We start from the raw sequence: 21858 nt of genomic DNA on the forward strand, positions 1-21858 counted from the left end.
TATTGTAATTTGGGGGTGGAAAATTTTTTTTAAAAAAAAATGGCCGGTCGGACAATATTATTCCCAGTTCATGAACAAAACTCTGACTGTAAATTTCTAACCGAGAACAATGCGAGGACTCTTGAAAGTCTATTCAGGTCCTTATAATGGTTCAAGGAGATGGATAATATATGTCCCAAAATATGAATATACATTTCGTTATTTTTAATTTGAAGACAGAGTAATCTAAAGAAGATTTTATTAGATCTATCAACTATATGAAATCTGTTTGCACTTTTTACTATTAGTATTGTCTTTCCTTCAAATTATCCATTCAAAAAAGCTGTTTCCTGATTGGCTAAGAACTGGCTAAAAATTAGTTGTGGTTTTGTTCTCGTCCCTGCAATATTCTCTTACCAAAATTTCTATCATTCACAATTCAACTATTTTTAAGCAGTTTGATATTGGCTAGTAGTGGAATCCAGAATGTTCATTTTGCCCTATCTAGAACTCGTCAGCTGAATGCACCTTAACCTTAGTGTTAATGTTCGCAAATTCAAACCCAATCCCTCTCGCTTGAATTAGTTTCTTTCAGTTAATTCATTCTAATATGAATTGATTGGAGGAAAGTAACAGCTTGTATCAAATTCTTATATTCATGTCTGCTTACTGTTTTACAACAGTGAAGTGAACAAAAACATTTTTTTACTTGAAATTAAATATGAAGTAACCTGTTTGTCTGACGATGTAATTGTCTGATAATTATTCATAGTTGTAATTTATTTACCTGCTAAACTGTTGCTATGCATTTGACTTTACCTCATCATTATTATCATCGTCAGCATCATTATTGTTTTCATTTATACAAATAGGGCGAATTATATGAAGAACTAGGCCAAACGTCTAATATTCACATTCGATGCCCGAAACAATTAAATATTATTTTTTGGAATTATAAAATAAACCTGGATTTCGTAAAATAATTGAGATTCAATGAAAGATTTATATTCTGGGGAAGTTGCAAAGCTGGGTTAATTGAGTATCCAATAATTTGATTTCTAGAAATAAACTTTGTACTATGCTACACGTCAAGCACAATCAGTAGATTAAAATAAATAATTTTAAGAGCTGAGTAGTTATAAAACCAAATATAGTGAGCATTAAAAGGTGTTTTGCTATCAGAAAAACGATAGGGCAGTGATTTCTTCAGGCTTAAGTGTTTGATGGTCGTGTTTTTAGAAATTTCAAGTAGTTTAGGGCTAGACTACCCGTCGAGAACTTAGAAAAATTTATGTATCTATAAGGAAATAGGTAATTGCATTATTTGCATTATTGAGCCTGGAGCTCAGTCATTTTGGAAGATATTCAAGCAAAAACATTTCTCTTTCAATAGTTTCACAAATTTCATTTTACCCTGGTAAATATATTTAAATTCTTTGAGATAAAATTCTTAACTACCAGATTTAAAAAGGGAATCTATACATGAACAAGTTAATAATAATTTGTTGACTTAATTTTTTTATCAATCAACATAATCGATCTTTGAGTGCCATGTTGATGTAGGCAACTATTTTATTTCTTATCAGTTAATGTTCATTATGGGTCTGCACAAACTTTGTACTCAAAAGAAGTTTGCGCTATCCTTCTCTCTCTTTCTTAGCCATAGATAAAGGGAACAATTTTAATTGAACTTCCACTGATACTATTCTTAAAAAAGCCATCAAAGTAATTTTGAGAATTCAACCATTTTTGTTTTTTACATATTCCCAATATACATCATAATAAATATAAAATTGAATCTTTATCGAAATATTTTTTATCTTTCTCACTAAGTGTTATGTAATCTAGCAACCGTATGATTGTTTTTAGCCTTTTTAATAATTACTTTGATTATCATAATCCTATTTTCTATGGTTACTCAGGTAACCATGTGATATTGTCTTTTTAATCATTTTGAAATCCAACAATTATTGTGTTGCACCATTACTCGATTAGTATTATTTTATTGTTGTAAATCATATGATATATGGGAGAGAGAGAGAAACATAGTGAAAACCTAGTTCTATAGAAATTTTGAGTTCTGTTTGTCTCAAGGTCCTGGATCCGATTACCTGTGGCACGATCGTGGACAATTACTTCTGGAGGGTTCCAAACTAGAAGTCCAGTACATTTTGGTTTTCTCTGGAAGTACAGTTAATATCAGTCTGGGATTTACATTATGAAGTTGTTTATTAAATATTTAAATGGGAATTTTCATTATAGATATTCGATTGACAAAGAAAGACCATCTGATTCGTATTATATCTTCATCATACAATGTGTGTGTATTGATGTGTTTTTCGCTTAAGGAATAAGTATACAATTTACCTAGAACTTCAGTTTCCAAAATCATAAACCTAAAATCTTGTGTTATGAATTTTATCAAGTTAACTTTGCTTATGTGAGATGCTTTTATTTTTTTAACTTATTGTCATCGTAACGACCTTAGATTGGCTGCTGAACGAACAGACATATATGTCAAGTGTATATAGGGACAAAATTTTCACACCAAATTAGCTTTTTTAAACTTTTATCTTAATGTATTTGCATCGAATAAATCTGGGTCATTCACACAATGTGTACGTAATAACTCAATCAGTCAAGGCTAACTTGTAATAATATGATTGCATGGAGCTCTCATATTCAGTCAATCATTTCTTAATTTTGTACGGATTAGTTAAAAACATATTCTGCTTTACTATAACTTACAATTAAAATAATTCTATCCATGTGACATATGGTCATATTCTGCATTCATGATTATTCAAATCTGTAATATTCTCAAAGTGATTATTTCTGTATTGGAAACAACTATTTTTAAAGTTTAGGTTAGATCAAAACTGCTTCTTCTTTTTATCTTCATTAGTAGATTTCAAGTATAAAAATTTTATTCCTCATAAATTAATCATCAATTGTCACACCATTTTTATGATAGTAAAGAGCAACACCATGTAAAGTTCAAGAAAGTAAATAGTTCTATTGGATTGAATTACAGCATATATTGATAGAAAAGAGGTGGTTAAAAGTTACAACTATCATTAGTATCATTTATTTTCAATCAACTGCTATAATATAATCAATGTTTATAATTTATTAGGCATTACATCTAAACTTCAATTAGTATTTGAATAAATGTATAATTAAATTTGATTGATTCACTTCAGTTATTGTGATTTTATGTTCAATAAAATGTCACAATGCATGTCTTGATTAATTTCACTTATAACAAAATATATATATTTTTAATTTTTATTTGCGTTCATAAGTTTCTATTCCTTTTAATAAACAAAAAAATTTTTTTGCCCTATTACAATACAATTCAGTCAATTTATATACGTTAATGTTAGAATATTCATGAGAAAAACGAGTTTATCAACATCTACACCAATGATGATGGACAATTGAATAGTTCATTAGATCATTTCTATTAAATTTAAATAGTGTGACTATTTTTAAACTTTAGTATTGTCTATTGAACATCGAATCTATCGATTCATTCATAGTGCAGATAGTCTCATCATAGATTCACACATCATTATCACCATAATTTTAACCCAGGAAAAATATGGTGACGATCTTAAAGCTCGATAGATAATGATTTGATAGTTCAATCGATTGAATTATATCTTCTTAATTATTAATTTACTCTTAAAAATTTAGTATTATGGTTGTTTCATTATAATTATTACATTTGGCTTACGATCTATAGAAGAAATTCAAAAGAAAATCAACTATTTTGAGTTGATTTCTATGTTGAATTCGGTGTAACACAAATCAAGTAGAACATCATATTACATACTAAAACTAATTTATGCAACTCGTGTACCGAGTATTCATCAATATGCTTGATTTGAAGCCATACTATTTATGTGAGTACTATGAATACTAAGTCAAAGCAGATGGAGCAAGTTTTGAATTTCCATCCATTATATTTACAATAAAATTATTTACATGAAGCTGATTATGTATATATATCCACTTTACTCATATTTTGATTAATTAAGAAACAGTTTACATTTTATCGTTTCTCATTTGATTCCACTTTACAGTCCTGGAGCAGATGGAACTGGCAATTTACCTGTAACGCCACCAGAAAAAACAAAAGAAGATAGTGCAATGTCAACTGCATTGAATATAGCTGGAACGAATGGTTTATTAAAACTATCCGATTGTCCACCATTTCCATTAGTTAAATTGAAATTAGTCTGTTTAGATTGTTTAGTTGATAGTGTATATAAAGGTGGTAGTATACGTGATCCAGCTGGTGGAAGTTATGAACATTTATTGCTGTAAGTAAAAAGTGGTTTTATAACGTATATTCTTAAAAAGTGTACGATTAAGGTTTTCGTCTCATAACAAATATATTATGTTATTGATATGTACTACAACCAGTGGATCATTTTTCTTAGTTGTTTTTTCTTCTGGTTTTTACTATCTCTAACTAATCCTTTCTCAGTTGATCAGCGATACAACCTTGGTTGAGCCCTTTATTTATAAATGATAAAATTAATTTCTTCATATACCTATTTAAACATTTGATTAGTGGTTTTTTTCTTCTAGTAAACACTTGATTTTGGGATTCATGAGTCAGGTATGTGTATATTTGATCAGTTCGGAGATCTAGATAATTTCAGTAGTTTGTTAACCTATATGTTCAATCATAAAAACGCGCTCACTATCAATAATCAACTAAACTAAATTTTATTCCATTTCAAAGAGTGAATTCTCCACCAATATTTATTCACGTATTTGATCACAACGTTGTTTGTACCAACATTAGAAATCTAATCTAGTACACTAATTGCTATTAATCCTGCAATACATTCAAAGTGTAGATTTGTATGGTACTTTTAAAAATAAAAACCGCCTACAAAATTCTGTCTGTCACTTTCTCATAGCAGATCTAATGAATTATTCTATATAATTACCAGCCAGCAATAATAGCTTCTTTTAACCCATCACTTCAAAGCTTATTTACTAAAGTATCAGATCTACATAATTATCAGATGTGAAAAAACCGCAAATATGGCTTCCTTTTTTTCCAATATTAATAAAGAATGAATACAACCTCATGAATGTTAATACAACAGTCAACCTGTTATTTGTCACATAGATTATGTACTTTGAAATGTTTATTTCCATATTAGATTGAATTCAAACAAAAATTATATAGAACATCTAATCTAGACTTTACCTTTATAATTTAAATAATGAAATGGTCGAAGCTAGGTCATCATTAAAGACCTGAAAGCACTGGACAGCGGTTTTATCCTAGCATGGGACTCCTCGGTAGTGGGTATCCACGACCTTGCATCTCAGAATCGAACTAGATTTGCTGATTGTAGACTGATTGAATAAATCTTTTGAAAATAGAATGAAGAAATCGATTTGAGGAAAAACTTTTTATAATTGAAAATTTCTTTTCTGTGATTAAAGTAATTGCATACTTTCTACACAATTTAAGCACACTCATTATGAAATCAATTATTGAGTTACTGTTTATCAAATGAAATTTCATTATTGCATCACTCGGTCATTATTATTACCATTATTGTTATTATTAATGGTTTTATTCAACATTATATGTTTAGTACAATATGGAGTTCTCAGCACTAAGTATTTCAATAAGTTTTTAAAAAAATAAAAAACAACTGACTGCAGACAAATATACATAAATTAAGTTAATAAATCTTTAAGAATTAGGTGGTGCTTGGTATTTAATTTGTCATAATGTGAAATTCACTGTAAGTTTTTATATTGTATTTTATATAAAGTTGAACATATGAATTTCACTCATCACAAAATGAACTGATATATTATCATGAATTGAGTCAAAACTAACATCTAACTTGATGGAAAATCTCTTTGTCCTCCTCTTTCAGTAATAAACGCCTGAATATTATATACCCAAATATTCGTAATGATATATGTGTAGTGTTTAACGAGGAATCTCACTCTACGAAACCAGATAAATAGGAGGAGAAGTGAATGTTTACCTAAGATTTTGAATGACAGTTAAAAAATGACTGAAGTTAGCAAATGTTAAAAATTAGTGTGAAATAAATTGTCCTCATAGTGACTTTCTGTATTTGAAGATCATTTACCATACTTGTACGAACTTAGATATTTTTTTCTGATTATACTATGAACTTCAATCGAGTTTTTCTCCTTTTTACATTCTTTCTTTTTCACTTCGTAATCGTTGTAATTGTGGAGATGTAAGTCAATCAGAACTTACAAAAATAGTTTCAGTGTGACAACTAAGATCTTATATAGGTGTAAGTGAACTACTGAAGTCAGTAGCAGTAAATTCAGTGGGTTAATCAACGAAAACAGATATTGTATATATGTAGTCCAAAGTCACGTAGATTTTGATAACAAATAATCGTATTTGTTCAAGTGTTCTGGACGGCGTCTTAAAGTTAGACAGTTGATAAAGTCGTTTGAAAACTTAAAACATGTAGAATTAGATCGACACTACTTCATGCTTACAAATGTAACTATACTGCCGCCACACATCTTCATTTTGCTTGATCGATTCGGGCGATAAATACTGAAACCTTGTAATGATGTTAAACAATAGTCTTGTAAATCATTAAACCAGGATTCTTGAATTGTGATTAGACCACAATTACGATACATGTTTAGATTTAATAGGACTTGAAGATAGTTCACCTTCCCTTCTAGTGATTGGCGATTAGAATTTAGAAGTTGACATCCGATTAATGTTCACTCTTTACAATGCCTGTTGCCAGTCACCACGAAATCTCCGATTGTACCCTTTTGTACCTTGTAAAATGATAAGTTCTAAACTTTTTATGTACGCTCTTGAATAGGTTACGCGATTAATGGACAGATTCATGTGTTAAAACAAACAAAAAAGTTAACTTGTTGAAATATCTAGATGGTAGGAAAAGGTAGCCCGGATATTCAAGCAGGGGGCCTAAGTACTATTATTACTTTTTGATCAGTTAAACATGTTAGGCAAACACAATCGGTCTTGTTGTATCAATGAGGAGAACGAATTTAATGTATTCTAATCATGAACTATAGTCCTTTGACAAAATATCATTTTTAAATACTTATATTAAGACAACATCATGCTCAAAGAACAGAATAGAAAACACAGAAGTCAATCATTATTTGATAATCATACAGTGTTTATGCATACTTTGTGGGTTCAGAGGTCCCTCGTTCGGAGTATAAGTGATAAGTGTTTTCCGACATAATCAGCGACGAACGGATACAAAATGTAGCATTAAAAGAGCCAAGACAATAAGCATTCAAACGACAAATTATAACAGTAGGGACTTCGTTGTGATAAGTCCTGATCTAAAACAGCTTTAATGAACTAAAAATAGTATCTTACGTGTCAGATAGAAATATGCTGATGACAATAAGGCTAATCCATGGATTTACATTCTTACAAAGACTAACCAGTATCATAGTCTGGAAATTTTTCTAGTTGATTAATTCTAAACTAATAATGCTATTTTCTTGAAAAAATTCTTTTGTGTGTTTTAGACCGTTAGTAAAAACAATCAACTGTTTACTTGTTATGGGTGTGCTCGATCAAAAAGATATTCACACTCTATTGGCTATCTTGGATCCTAAATCATTTAAAGCATCATTGCCATTAAGAGGTTTGTATACATGTAATTTATTTCTGTTTTTTTCTTAGAGTTGTTGATAAGTTATGGGTTAATCGCCAACATGTGAAATAGTCACTGTATAACTGAAATATGATCAATGTAGAAGCCTATTATCATTTTGTTATTCATTTAGCGATATTATTGTAAGTGATGAGACCATAACGTCATATCACCCAAATTGAGAAGTAACTGTTCATAGTTGTATGAAAAATAAATCAATTTCATTCAGTCAGTTTAAGCACTGTATGAACTTATAAAAATGGCTATTCATATGACAGTAATTATTATCTATATTTTGTAGGATTATTACTTACTTACTTACTTACACCTGTTACTCCTCGTGAAGGAGCATAGGTCGCTCACCAGCATTCTCCATCCAACCCTGTCCTGGGCAATCCTTTCCAGCTCCTTCCAGTTGTAATTCATCCTTTTCATATCTGCTTCTATTATCCGACGTAATGTGTTCTTTGGCCTTCCTCTTTTCCGCTTCCCTTCAGGATTCCAAGTTAGAGCTTGCCTCGTGATGCAGTTTGACGATTTGCGTAATGTATGTCCTATCCATTTCCATCGTCTTTTCCTAATTTCCTCTTCAGCTGGAAGTTGGTTTGTTCTCTCCCACAGAAGGCTATTGCTGATGGTATCCGGCCAACGGATGTTGAGTATCTTGCGTAGACAGCTATTTATAAATACTTGTACTTTCTTGATTGTGGTTGTTGTAGTTCTCCAAGTTTCAGCTCCATACAGTAGAATTGCCTTGACGTTGGTGTTGAAGATTCTCACTTTGATATTGGTTGAAAGTTGTTTTGAGTTCCATATGTTCTTCAATTGTAGGAATGCGACCCTTGCTTTGCCAATCCTCGCCTTTACGTCTGCATCAGATCCTCCTTGTTCATCGATGATGCTTCCCAGATATGTGAAGGATTCTACATCTTCCAGAGTTTCGCCATCAAGGGTGATTGGATTGCTGTTCTCCGCTTTGAATTTGAGGACCTTGGTTTTCCCTTTGTGTATGCTGAGGCCTACTGATGCAGAGACTGCTGCTACATTGGCTGTCTTTATCTGAATCTGTTCACGTGTACGTGATAGGAGGGCTAGGTCATCTGCGAAGTCCAGATCGTCTAATTGGTTCTGAGCTGTCCATTGTATTCCGTGTTTTCCTTCAGATGTCGAGGTCCTCATAATCCAGTCGACCACCAGAAGAAAGAGGAATGGAGAGAGTAAACAGCCTTGTCTGACTCCGGTCCTTACTTGGAATGCATCTGTCAGCTGTCCTCCATGCACTACTTTGCACTGTAGTCCGTCGTATGAGTTCCGGATAATATTGACAATCTTCTCAGGAACTCCGTAGTGTCGAAGAAGTTTCCATAATGTCCTCCTATCTACACTGTCGAATGCCTTTTCATAATCAATGAAGTTGATGTATAGTGATGAGTTCCACTCAACTGATTGTTCGACGATGATCCGTAGTGTCGCAATTTGGTCTGTGCACGACCGATCCTTTCGGAATCCAGCTTGTTGATCTCGAAGTTGGGCATCTACTGCATCCTTCATCCGGTTCAGCAACACTCTGTTGAAGACTTTCCCTGGTATTGACAGTAGTGTTATGCCTCTGTAGTTTTCACATTTGCTCAGATCTCCTTTCTTTGAAATCTTGATGGGGTGTCCTTCTTTCCAGTCCATTGGCACTTGTTCCTCCTCCCAAATCTTTTTGAATAGAGGGTAAAGCATGCTTGTGGTTACTTCGACGTCTGATTTCAGTGCTTCAGCTGGTATGTTGTCGGGTCCCGCTGCTTTCCCGTTCTTGATTTGTCTGACGGCCATTCTAATTTCTTCCGTCGTTGGTGGGTTGACATCTATAGGAAGATCTGTGTGTGCTGCTTCGATGTTCGGTGGATTCATTGGAGCCGGCCTATTCAGGAGTTCCTCGAAGTATTCTACCCATCTGTTTCGCTGTTGTTGAATTTCAGTGATTGGCTTGCCTTCTTTGTCTTTGACCAGTCTCTCTGGTTTACTGTATTTCCCTGATAGTTTCTTCGTTGTATCGTAAAGTTGTTTCATATTTTCTTCTCTAGCAGCTTTTTCTGCCGTCGTTGCTAATTCTTCCACGTATTCCTTCCTGTCGGCTCTAATGCTCCTCTTCACTTGCTTGTTTGCTTCTATGTATTCAGCTTGTGCTTGGATTGTTTCTGCTCGTGTTCGGCTGTCGTTAATTGCTGCCTTTTTGTTCTTCCTTTCTTTGATCTTGTCCAGTGTTTCTATAGAGATCCATTCCTTATGATGGTGTTTCTTTAGGCCCAGAACCTCTTGACACGTTGAAGTCAATGTTTCTTTGATGCCTTTCCAGTTGTCCTCCATGGTAGTTTCTTCTTCCTTCAGTAGATCTTGAAAGGCTTGGAATCTGTTGTTGAGAGCTATCTTGAATTCATTGAGTTTGTCAGTATCTCGAAGGAAGGCTGTACTGAACCTTTGTAGTGCTGTTTGTCCACTTGTCCAGTTCTTTTTTAGCTTCAGTTTTAAATTGGCTACAACTAGGTGGTGATCTGAAGCTACGTCAGCTCCTCTCCTGGTTCTTACATCTTCCATTGTCCTTCGGAATTTTTTGTTGATGCAAATATGGTCTATCTGGTTCTCTGTAGTGTGGTCCGGTGAGATCCATGTAGCCTTGTGTATACGTTTGTGTGGAAATATTGTGCCTCCTATGACTAATTTGTTGAATGCACACAAATTTGCAAATCTTTCTCCATTTTCGTTCCTCTTTCCCAGTCCATGTCGTCCCATAATATCTTCATATCCAGTGTTGTCTCTTCCGACCTTGGCATTTAGATCTCCCATCAGAATGGTGAGGTCCTTTCTTGAGCATTTCTCTATGATTGACTGCAGCCGCTCGTAGAATTGATCTTTAATGTCGTCGTTGCTATCATTGGTGGGTGCATAACATTGGATAATATTCATTAAGATCCCCTCCTTCTTTGTTTTGAATGATGCTTTGATGATTCTGGATCCGTGGGATTCCCATCCTACAAGTGCATTTCGTGCTACTTTGGACAGCATAAGAGCAACTCCCTGTGTGTGTGGAGCATTTTCCTCTTCGTGACCGGAGTATAGCAGCATCTCTCCCGTAGCTAGCCTTTTCTGTCCAGCTTGGGTCCAGTGGGTTTCGCTGATTCCCAGTACTGCCAAGTTGTATCTCCTCATTTCCGTTGCTATTTGGCTGGTCTTCCCGGTTTCCCACATTGTTCTAACGTTCCATGTACCTATAAAATTTTTTGCTCTGGTTGTTAGAAGGGGCATCGGCCTCGTGGCTTCCGAAGGAATTCGGCTTTCACCATGAAGCGTCATAATTCTTCTAAATGAAGACCTTCTAACTCTCAGGGCAGAGTTAAAATGGTTTGAATTATTTTTTCTGGTAAGCGTTTTTTAGCGAGTTAGTTTTCTACGGGATGGGGACGCTAACCCCATGCCCAACCCTCCTCCTTTACCCGGGCTTGGGACCGGCAGTAACTCTAGAAGAGCTACAGGCGGAGTTTTGTAGGATTATGGTAAATATATAATCCAGTCATAGTGAGATATGTATTGAATGAAATTCAAACAACTTATGTAATTTTTTATTCATCCTATTGTTTAATTAATTTTTCCAATATTGTATTTACTATAAATTATATTTTGCTATCTAGCTATCAAATCCTTTTTAAATGTCAAAGCATTCAGTGGCTGATTCTTGTAAAATATAAATAGTTATGTACATGAATATATATTCTTATTGACTTTCTGTCTTGTACTTGTATATTTATTTAGGAGTAACGCCTATAATTATGAAGTTGAGCGACTTGTGTTTCAATCCTTAAAGGAATAGTTTGCAGGTGTAACTTATTGCTAAATTATAAGGATACGTGCTAATTGACTCTAAACATTATATTAACAAACATGTATTGTAGTGTTATGATCATATTTCATTTCCTGATTAATAAAATTCATTCAGCGCTTATCATTTAAATTTTGTGTCTGACAGTATCTTGCAGTTGAATGTTGCATACATTTTATAAGGACCACAATCCTCATTCTTTTTCCTAATCACAGTGATAATGAAACTTCACTATTACAAAGTGGTTCGAGATTTCAAATATTTTATTTATATTCTCAGTATTATAGACTCACACTTTATATTACTACGGTTATCATTGTCATGTTAATTGTTTGTTGATATCTTAAGGTGATTCGACGTATGAAAGTCTACTCGAGTTTCACTTGCCAGAAAGTGTCAAACTAGAAATATGCCGTCTGTTACATAATTTATGTGATTTACAATTACGTAACCGAGTAGAACAAGTTGTAAAATTTGCTAGTAAATTTGTGCAAGCTTTACAAGAAGTAAGTCAATCAGTATGTTAATTTCAAACAATTTCAAATTGTACTGTAAAAATAATCACAAAAGAGACACCGGCTTAAAGACGTGATCAGATTGATACCGAAGACATGAAAGTAAGACAAATTTCGTAAGTTTCTTTGTCACAGGAATTACAACAATACAAACCAGTAGTTGCGAAACATTTTTCTGAGTACCTATATCTGGGTTATCATTTGTTGAGGTAAATAAGATAATAAAGAGCGGTTTCACTGCTATCAAAGAGTAACTATAATAATCTACCATTAGCTAGAAGAAAATGAAAACAGTGACCATGAAACAGCAACAGCAAAAGTACGGTATTAATTCTGTTGTCGTATATTTGCTGGATTTTTTATGACCTACTGATTTTGATAAATTTTATGTAGACTAATCAGATTGATCACAGTTAGTGTCAGATCAAATTATCAACAAGGAGTTAGATGCTACTTCATGATATTTGATGATAATTAAAGTATCTGAGATAAAAGCATTAGTATATAAGTGTGATAATGGACTGAAAATACATTGTTTAGCAGATAAAATTGTGATGCAAGTAATGCTCCAATAACTCTAGTATTTCATGCATAACTTATCCTGATAATTCTTGTTTAGGATCAAAATTTTAGGTATATGGCTATCAAGAAATCCAATCTACCATCATCTGTAGCAGCTAGAAGAACAAGGGAATTTAGATGCCCTGCCTCAGTACAAATGAAAAGTCTTCTGCAAATCCATGGTCCAGGTGGACCAACAGGTCGTTCACAAGAGACACAAACTGAACCATCAACTAATGAGACAGTTTCTGGAAATGAAGAAGAAGATGATGAATTAGAGGATGTTGAAACTAATCCCTGCTCAGAAGAAGTTAAGGTACTAAGATTTTTAAATTTCGGTTATACTGATTTTTTTAATTTTAAAGATGTTTAATCATGTTTTACTTTGACTAATAGAGGAAAAATAGATTTATCACTGGTTCATATGACAAACTACGTGAAAATTAAAACTGTCGTAAGTTGAATTTGATGTCGAAAGAATATTGAAAACAAAGAACTCAGTTTATTTATTGGGTGTCACCAGAACTTTGTATCGGTTAGAAATGTGAAATATTAATTTGGTATGAATACCTTTTTTGAGAGATAAGTATTCTCAATCAGAAGTTTCTGAAATGGTAACCCTAATCTTTCTGTGTTAATTTATATCAAAGAAATGATATAATTCATTTGTATACCAAGTAAATCATTTAGGAATATACATTTCAATAAGATAAGTGGTGGAATCAAAAATTTCAGGTAAACGAATGAATTCCATGTAAACCAAATGAAATTCAAATAATACTTAATTTGTTAAAAATTTGTAATCTTTATAAATAAAACGTTTTATGTGTACTAATTCATTACCCTCAAGAAAACAACCTCTTAATGTTATTTCAGCTTTTCTTTTGTTTTATTAAAAGCAACAAGATTTTAGATTTGCAATTATTTCCTGCATAAAATTTTATTTTTTCAAGTAGAAGAGTACATTGAAGCATGTGAAGATCATTGGTTTGATGACAAATTGTAGAATAATTAGAAATTAATTGAGGTTGGAAATAATTAATTATTAATAATAAATTATTTTAGTTGTAAACTTTCGGATACATTATCGTTTTACCCAGTATATAGATGATAGCCAATTATTTGATAGCTTATAGTTTCGGGGGTTATAAGTACACTGTACGGAAGAATACCGAATTAGGACCAAATAAGTATCTAATCCTTCCATAATATGCAACCACAATCTACACACATCCTCTTTTTTAATGATCTTATATTGTTTTTATTTTTGCTAGGAAATGCTTCGAAGTTTTCACAAACTACTCTGTAATAAGTTAGGTGTAATGTTACCAGAAAATAATGAAAGCAACTCAGGAAATAAATCAGACTCTGATAAGTCTGCGGACAGTGGGTTCGACGAATCACATTTACATTCACCATTACTAACACATCCATCAGATACACTTAGTTTAGCATCATTTGGTCCATCTTATCCATCTGATGAATTACAAACAGCTTTAGCTCACCTTCCATTGGTCCCGCCTGATATGGGTCATCCAGAAGAAGGTTCAGGTACACCACCATGGATTTTAAAATTATTATGGAATATAATTATTCGTAATCCATTGACAAATGATTCAACCATTGAAGTGAATGAGAATAATGAGCAGACATCTGTTACTCAGTTTTATCATTCAGGAAAACGTAAGTCTATACATAAAACATGTTATGATAACTACAAATGCGTTGATTAGTAGTAATAGTTGTTATTTAAATCTTCGTCCTTTTCTGACTTTATAAACAAACCTTTCGACAATAACCAATTTGAGTACTGTACAAGTCAATTAACTTCTTAGTTGATAGTGTTTGACTGATAAATTCAAAGTCGTAAATTGACCGACAGTAAGTTATTTCAATGGATTTCACTCATAGTTCATACGACACTAGCGAATAGAAGGTTAATAAATAACTGGAGTGAAAATTTTTGAAATTGATAATTTATTTTATTTTTTAACTGTTATGATAAAAATGCTTTTCAGAGCAGAAGAAAATAATACTCAACAGAAAAATTTCAAATCCAACTATAAATCTGAACATTGTTAATATGTCGACTAAATTCTATCAGATGACTAAATACTAATTTGCTTTCAACTGTTACTGTGCTGTCTTCTATGAAATCCGTAAAACTCAACTGACAATAAACCATCTTGACCTCTGATAAGAACAGGCAGGGGTGGTAGATGGACTATCCATATTTGTATAAGGAAAATAGTTGATAAACAGGTTATCATTCTTTACGAAGATTTATGAAAGATTTTAACAAATAGACTAACAATCATTAAGTGTAAAGTGTGTATAGGACATTAAAAAGCAAAAATATATTTGTAAAGATTTCTGCGAACGAGATGAGAAGAATGACTCCATTACTTCAATCATTACGTTGAGGCAATCACATATAGGCTGAATAATAAGTGAGACAATGACCATGATAACTGAGTTTTAAGTTAATTTAGGAGAGACTGACAAGTTTACCCTTACTATTTTTCAATCGTCTCATCTAGTTATTGTATATAATATTCGGAAATAAACCGTTCACAAAAATGGATCTGTTTTTGTAGTCTCAATCAAAGTTCATATTGATATGAAGAATAATGTTAACAGTTCCATATATATATTTATATTTAGGTTCACTGGATGGACTTATCGTTTATACGATAGTTAAATGGGCTAAAGAAGGTTTTATTGAAAGTTTGGAACTGATCCGAGAAATGTTTTCTGCACTTCATCGTCAATACAATGCAACTGAAGAAGTAAGGTTATTTGGAAAATTTTGTTCTCAAGTATTTTTTTAAAAAGTAGTTTTATATTCCACCTAAGAGATTTTATAGAAACTAAGCTCATTCGTAAATGAACGGATTTCCGTAGCGATATTATTGAATATTAGGAAGTACTCTTAAACTGTATCATCTTATCATCGGTGTTGAGGATTTCCAGGAGATTCTTCACCGATGGTATTCAATGGACAAGAACTGATTTAAGTAGAAAAGTGAGTTACCGGATTCTAAGTAAATGGTCCAAGTGTCAAGGTTTGGTCGTGAGACCTATATACATTATTATGTTTTAAATGGTTATAGACACAGTTGTAAGGTTTTAATGTACGACACCATTGAGAACCAAGTTTTTTTCTCTGAACTCCTTGATCACAAAGTAAAAACGCTGTTTATTATTTAATATTGGGATACTATAGAAGTATTAACAACTCGGCAAAATCAGTGGTCATTGTAACGATTTGAGTGTAGCTTGATTTCTGGACTATATGCATTGAATGTAAATATTACAATGCTTTAACGAAATGGTTATATCAGATTTTTTCTTTATTATTAACATTAATATTATCTGTGTTAACATGATTGGTATCTAATGATCCATAGCAACGAAAATATAAAAAGAAACACGTAATATTTTAAATTTTAAGATAACTAAATTTTATATAAAACAGTTTTAATAATTTTATTCCGTTATTGTTCTTTTCTCGCCTTTAAAATTCATTAAAACGTGCTGTGTAAAATTAGCTAAAAAATGCACTAGAAAAAACTTATGTCATCAGTGGTTCATCGCAAGATGAAGTATCTCGTCTACTACGTTCACTTGGACGAGTAAGAAGTTTACTTGGTGTTCAATTAGGATCAAATGAAGAAATTCTATTAAAGAATTGTTTATGGTAAATTAGATTTTTTCTTTAATTTATTATATTTTTATTTATCCCGTACTAAGATGTTTTATATCCTTTCATCATAACTAAGAAATCTGTTTGTTTTTTAAATCTCTATAACATCAAACCAGTATTTTTTTTCCGATAAATCCCTGTAAGCTCCTACAGTTATGAGTTTACATTTATGGTCATAATGAATAGGTATGTTTAAAGTACTGTCTGTCAGCAAAGTAAATTTATTTTCATTCTCAAGCGTTAGATAAATAATTTGCACAAAGTGTACATATGTATCTACTGATAGGTCAAATGAATGTATGAAAATGAGAATAATAATGACTACTTGCCAGGACACTGCTTCAGTGACTCCAGTTTCTGAGTAGCAGGAAAGATCATGATCCGTTTTTCACCCTTTATATAATTATGGACGAGGAAATTCTTACCTTCCATAGTTGTCTTGAATTTGAGCTGTGGATTCTGTGCATTATATGAATTAAAAATTGATGGGGACACCTGATCGTCATGTCATTTGATCCTAATTGTCTGCTTCATCTAAAACAGTAGTTACTAGCTTCAATATTATATACCGGTCTTGTTGACGACTACTCTTGATTATCCCTTTCGTGTGACATCACCACCACTTCACTGTACTGTATTCCGTCCATCAAAAGGTCTTGTCGTTAACTATCTTCCCTTTTCTAAAAGTGTAATCATTCACTATCAAAAACCTAGTATCTATGTTACTTATTATGTATTCTCATTCCATTAAGATATGGCATAGAAGAATGTGGGCTGGAATCTAGTTCACTGCCTTGATTTATGTTTTCTATCGTTTTAAATTTTAATAAAATAATGTATTTTAAACGTCTAGATGTCAATTTATGTTATACAAAGTCATGTCCTCTCATCAATCCATTAATTGTAACGTAATTCCATAGTTTTATATTTTCTAACACTTACAACTGTCAGAAGGGTTTTTGTGGACATTATAGTAATTTTATTGGTTGAGATCATGAGTTAATTGAAGCTAGACCACCCTGAAAGCGCTGGACGGTCGTTTCGTCCTATCATGGGACTCCTCAGCAGTGCGCATCCACGATACCGTCCCTCGCGAGATTCGAACCCCGGACCTATCAGTCTCACACGAGAGTACTTAACCACTAGACCACTGAGCCGGAATCCAACTGTTTTAATTCATCTTCATATCCACCATTGTCTTCATTGAGCTTCTATCTGACAACAGACCCGGTTGAACTCCACTGAGGAGTCCCACAATAGGACGGAACGGCCATCCAGTGCTTCCAGGTTTTCCTCGGTGGTCTAGCTTTAATTGACTCATGATTTCTACCATTGAACTAACAACTGTGCTCATTACTCAACTAAGCCATTTTGAGACGAAGTGCTAGTTATTTTTTATTCATTCCATTTAAATACTTACCACCATAGATGGAAATTCTTTATCCAATGCTTTCGTTTAATTTATTATATTCAGTCAGTAATTATATTAGTGGCATATTTGTAGTATTTTAATAAGTCTTCATGTTTGATTCTCATTACTACTGATGCAAACCCTTTCGAAGCTTGCTCATCTGTCCGTTGCCCTTACTAATACTCTTCGTTTTGCACGCTCTTACGAGAGTAAACCATTGAAAATATATCATGTGATATTTTACTTCCCACCTGATGCTCAGATTATTTGAAATCATCAAGTCAAGCCTTTATATTGGTGCCTATTAACAATAAAGCTAACTTGTCATGATAGCTGGAATAAGTTTTGTTTTCTGATAAATCTAATAACACACACGATTATTTAATTAGATAAATAATAGTTACTGCCTTATATAAACTTTTCATCGATTTCACATCATTAAAAGTTGCTTCCGTTTTCTTCATCTTTTTTGTTACCATCAATATCTGAACGTCTATAAACAGGGACTTAATGAATAATAAAGTATTCTTTCAACATCCTGATTTAACACGTTGTTTAGCTGTACATGAGACAGTTATGCAATTAATGGTACAAACATTAACTAAAGCAACATTTGAACAACCAGGTGGAAATGCCATTTCCAAAGATGCAATACACTCATCCAATCAGGCGGTAATAACTGACATTACAGTGACTAGTGTCACTGGTTCTTCATTACCTGTTCTACATGAGGAAGGTTAGTTAATCTTGTAATAATAACGATAATGACAATACTAATTCTTTATTCTATACTTAATAATTTCTGCTCGTCATTTTTTGAGCTAATCTGTCTATTACTTTAGCATTTTCAATTAATCAACCCCTGAATCCACTTAATGACGTAAACTATGTACGCAATCAATTAAGCTGTCAACTGTATAATTTTACTATTAATTTACTTAATGTAATAGAATGTTATTTACTCTTAAATGCATAATTATTTAACCATTATTACTTAAATAATAATTTCATCTTGGAAAGAAAACAACAAATATCTAAAATGAATTGTTTATTAAATGGCTATTTAACCCAAGTATATTTTGTGAGCCTTTGAAATTCAAGTAATTGATGGTAATTTCTTTTCATGTAAACTAATGAAGATGTTTATGTTAATTATGTGTAATTAGTCAAATAATGAAGAGTAGTTCGATAATTCCAAGTCAATCTACATACATTACAAGTTTTATTATCATTGTAGTCTCATCATAATATAACAATCATTATCAAATTTCAGACTCCTAAAGACCTTCGAGATGTTGTAATTTGCCTATCTGAAATTTTAAAATGGTAATAGAAATCGTATCTAGTTCATCTTCAAATATACTGGCAAAATTCCCTCTAAAATAGTTTTTAAAAATAGAATCCATTATCAATTTACCTTGAGACGATCATGTTTATAAACTATTTAATCCTGAACATGTCATCCCCTTGTAAAATAACTTTTGGTAAAATAGTAATTACAGCGGAATGATATTAATCATTATTATTCAAATAAAATAAAAGTTTGTTTGTAGAAATTTCTGAACGTGAATAGTATCATGAATCAACCTGAGTTAAACAACTATAGAAGACCTAAAAGAGCTGAATGACTGTTTCATTCTATTATGGCACACGTCAGTAGTACCCACTCGCTATCATACCAAAGGGGATCTTGCTAGGGACTTTATCTTTCAGAAAGAGCTTAAGCTCTAGATCACTGAGCCAACAGCTATCTTCCATTACTATTGAAGGATAAGTGCATCACACTCTACACAGTTAAACTCCACTGGTTATGAATTCTTAATGAAACTGCCGAAAATTTCCTCCCAAGATTAGTAGTTAATGAAAATGTGATATTTATCAGCATGGAGTTATGTGGATATTTTTAACTATTAGTGAATTATTTAATTTTATGTCTAAAATATTTTAGCCTTGTATCTTTTACTATTTATAAATTGTACTACGCTGTGATCTAGTATTTCACGTGTATGTAAATATGTGTAATGTAATTAAAAATGATAAAAGTACTTATAACTTATTATTTTGTTGTTTTAACTGAAGGTTTAAGAAAATCAGAAATTTATTTGCCGTCTTGATCATTGTGACAATATAATGTAGTTGAGAAATTACTGTGCGTGAAGTAGTGAACATAGCTTAAACTTACCATTGAATAATCCCATCTTCATCCGTTTTATTTTATGACTCTTATTCAGGTTTAAATTCAACTACAGGTCATGGAAGTCATCACCAACAACAACAGCAATCGCAACAACAACGTGGTTCAGCTGGACCAACTGAAATGGTTGTTCAATGTTGTCGTTTTCTATGCTATTTTTGTCGTACATCAAGAGATAATCAAAAAGCTATGTTTGAACATCTTAGTTATATGCTAGAAAATTCATCTATGCTACTTGGTAAACAATACAGTTTGTTAGTTGCATTAAATTATGCTTTATTAATAGGTCGAATCATGATCTCAATCAAAAACTTAATAATCTCCACGACCCCATACTGACAATCTTTACTGTCTATACTCTGTATATAAGTAAATTTAGATGAAATATATTGCGAGAATAAGATGATGATTTTCTTTCAAATAGTAGGTAATTCTCAACACTAAGTGAACACGTTTCGTCCATTAGTTAACGGAACTGATACAATAAATAAGTGAAAATGTATGATATTTTTGTCGGTAAACGTTTTGGTAAATTGACTTATTGTTCTCTAGTTACTTTATCTTGTTTGATAATATTAAACAATTACAAATATTATAAAATCAGTTTTCCAGTTGATAAGAATAAATTGGTTTCATAAATTTTTAATAGATGATTGAAAACGGTTGATAAATGCTAATTTGGCCAACTGAATTAAAGTGACACTAAGAAACTAAACAATATGGTCATCGAATTCACCGAAGCATTTTTACCGAGTGATCGAGTTGGTTTTGAAGCTTATATAGAAACCAGAGATTTGTCTACAAAAACCATTCTTATTAATAAAGACCATAAACTATAAGGTTTACAATCCTGAAATCGTGAAATATCTAAGTCGTTTTTGGCCTTCCAAGGTATGATCAATGAGGTGTGTCCTTTAATAATTATAAAAGTGATACACAAAATATCTAATAAAACCAAGTGGTTGTGTTAAAATATATAGTGGTAGCCAAATATTGAAACGAAAACTATCCAACGCAACATTGGTCATTGATCCGAATAAAAAATGTTCAATCAACATAAATGAAATGATGACAAGCTATCGGCAACAATAAGAAAATAGCACTACTATTATCAACTGTATCGAATATCTGGAATGAATGCAAATTCTTAGAAATATCACATATTAAAACAAAAACAAGTTGCGTATTAAAAAATTATTGATAATAACGTGAACTCTTGATATCATATATGCACAACATGTTTTAAAATAGAGGTAATGGAATTAAACGTTGAGAACTGAATTAACAATCACATTAATTACCATTAGCACAACTAATCAGTGTATAGTAGAATGGATGAGTATATTTTCATGACTTATGATTTGCAGTACGTGTGTAAACATACTTTTATCTCACTATTTGCATACGCCATTCTTTCTTTCTTAATATTGCAGTCATGAGGTCAACATTAAGAGTTAATTCATAACGCCAGTTATTAAATGTCTTATTATGTTGTATCCTCGATGGTCTGGTCTTCGATTTTGTTGGGAGCTTTGAAGAGTTCTAGATAATTTCATAAATTTCATTTTTTGTATAGTAAAAATTGCAGGAATGACTATACCTACTAAATCATTAGTTCTGACTTGACCCAGCCTAGTTTAGTCAACTTTCTTAAATGTTAATATATTGTTGTAATAACTCATTTAGTCGTTTTTTAAATAATCACCCAGTGAGTGTGAAGGTACGACATGAGGATTAATGTTTGTTACGTTATAATGGAGAATTGGAAATATTTAGAATTAACAAAGCTCTTGAGTTAAGATTTACAATAGTCTTTAACAGATTATTTCTGTCATTAGCACTGACACCGTCGGTTTGGCTTAGAACTTAGTACACAGCCCTACTTCCATTTACTTAATCATGTAATAGAATTAGATTTCACAATTTATGTTAACTCTGT

The 21858-nt window shown here is 32.2% G+C and overlaps 1 protein-coding gene across 1 annotated transcript in view; it reads left to right on the forward strand.

Moving 5' to 3' along the window:
• RYR3 (Ryanodine receptor 3) overlaps positions 1-21858 on the forward strand; it is a gene marked incomplete at both ends in the record, with an annotated part of 166077 nt that overhangs the window by 58276 nt on the left and 85943 nt on the right. The window contains 9 exons of the mRNA XM_012937167.2: positions 4068-4307; positions 7543-7661; positions 11881-12038; positions 12667-12924; positions 13883-14291; positions 15273-15397; positions 16160-16308; positions 18229-18461; positions 19957-20157. Of these exons, the coding sequence (XP_012792621.2) occupies positions 4068-4307; positions 7543-7661; positions 11881-12038; positions 12667-12924; positions 13883-14291; positions 15273-15397; positions 16160-16308; positions 18229-18461; positions 19957-20157 (1892 nt within the window). The remainder of the gene's footprint in view (positions 1-4067; positions 4308-7542; positions 7662-11880; positions 12039-12666; positions 12925-13882; positions 14292-15272; positions 15398-16159; positions 16309-18228; positions 18462-19956; positions 20158-21858) is intronic.

The sequence above is a fragment of the Schistosoma haematobium genome, chromosome 1 (genome assembly GCF_000699445.3).
Source record: "Schistosoma haematobium chromosome 1, whole genome shotgun sequence".
Taxonomy (NCBI): domain Eukaryota; kingdom Metazoa; phylum Platyhelminthes; class Trematoda; order Strigeidida; family Schistosomatidae; genus Schistosoma; species Schistosoma haematobium.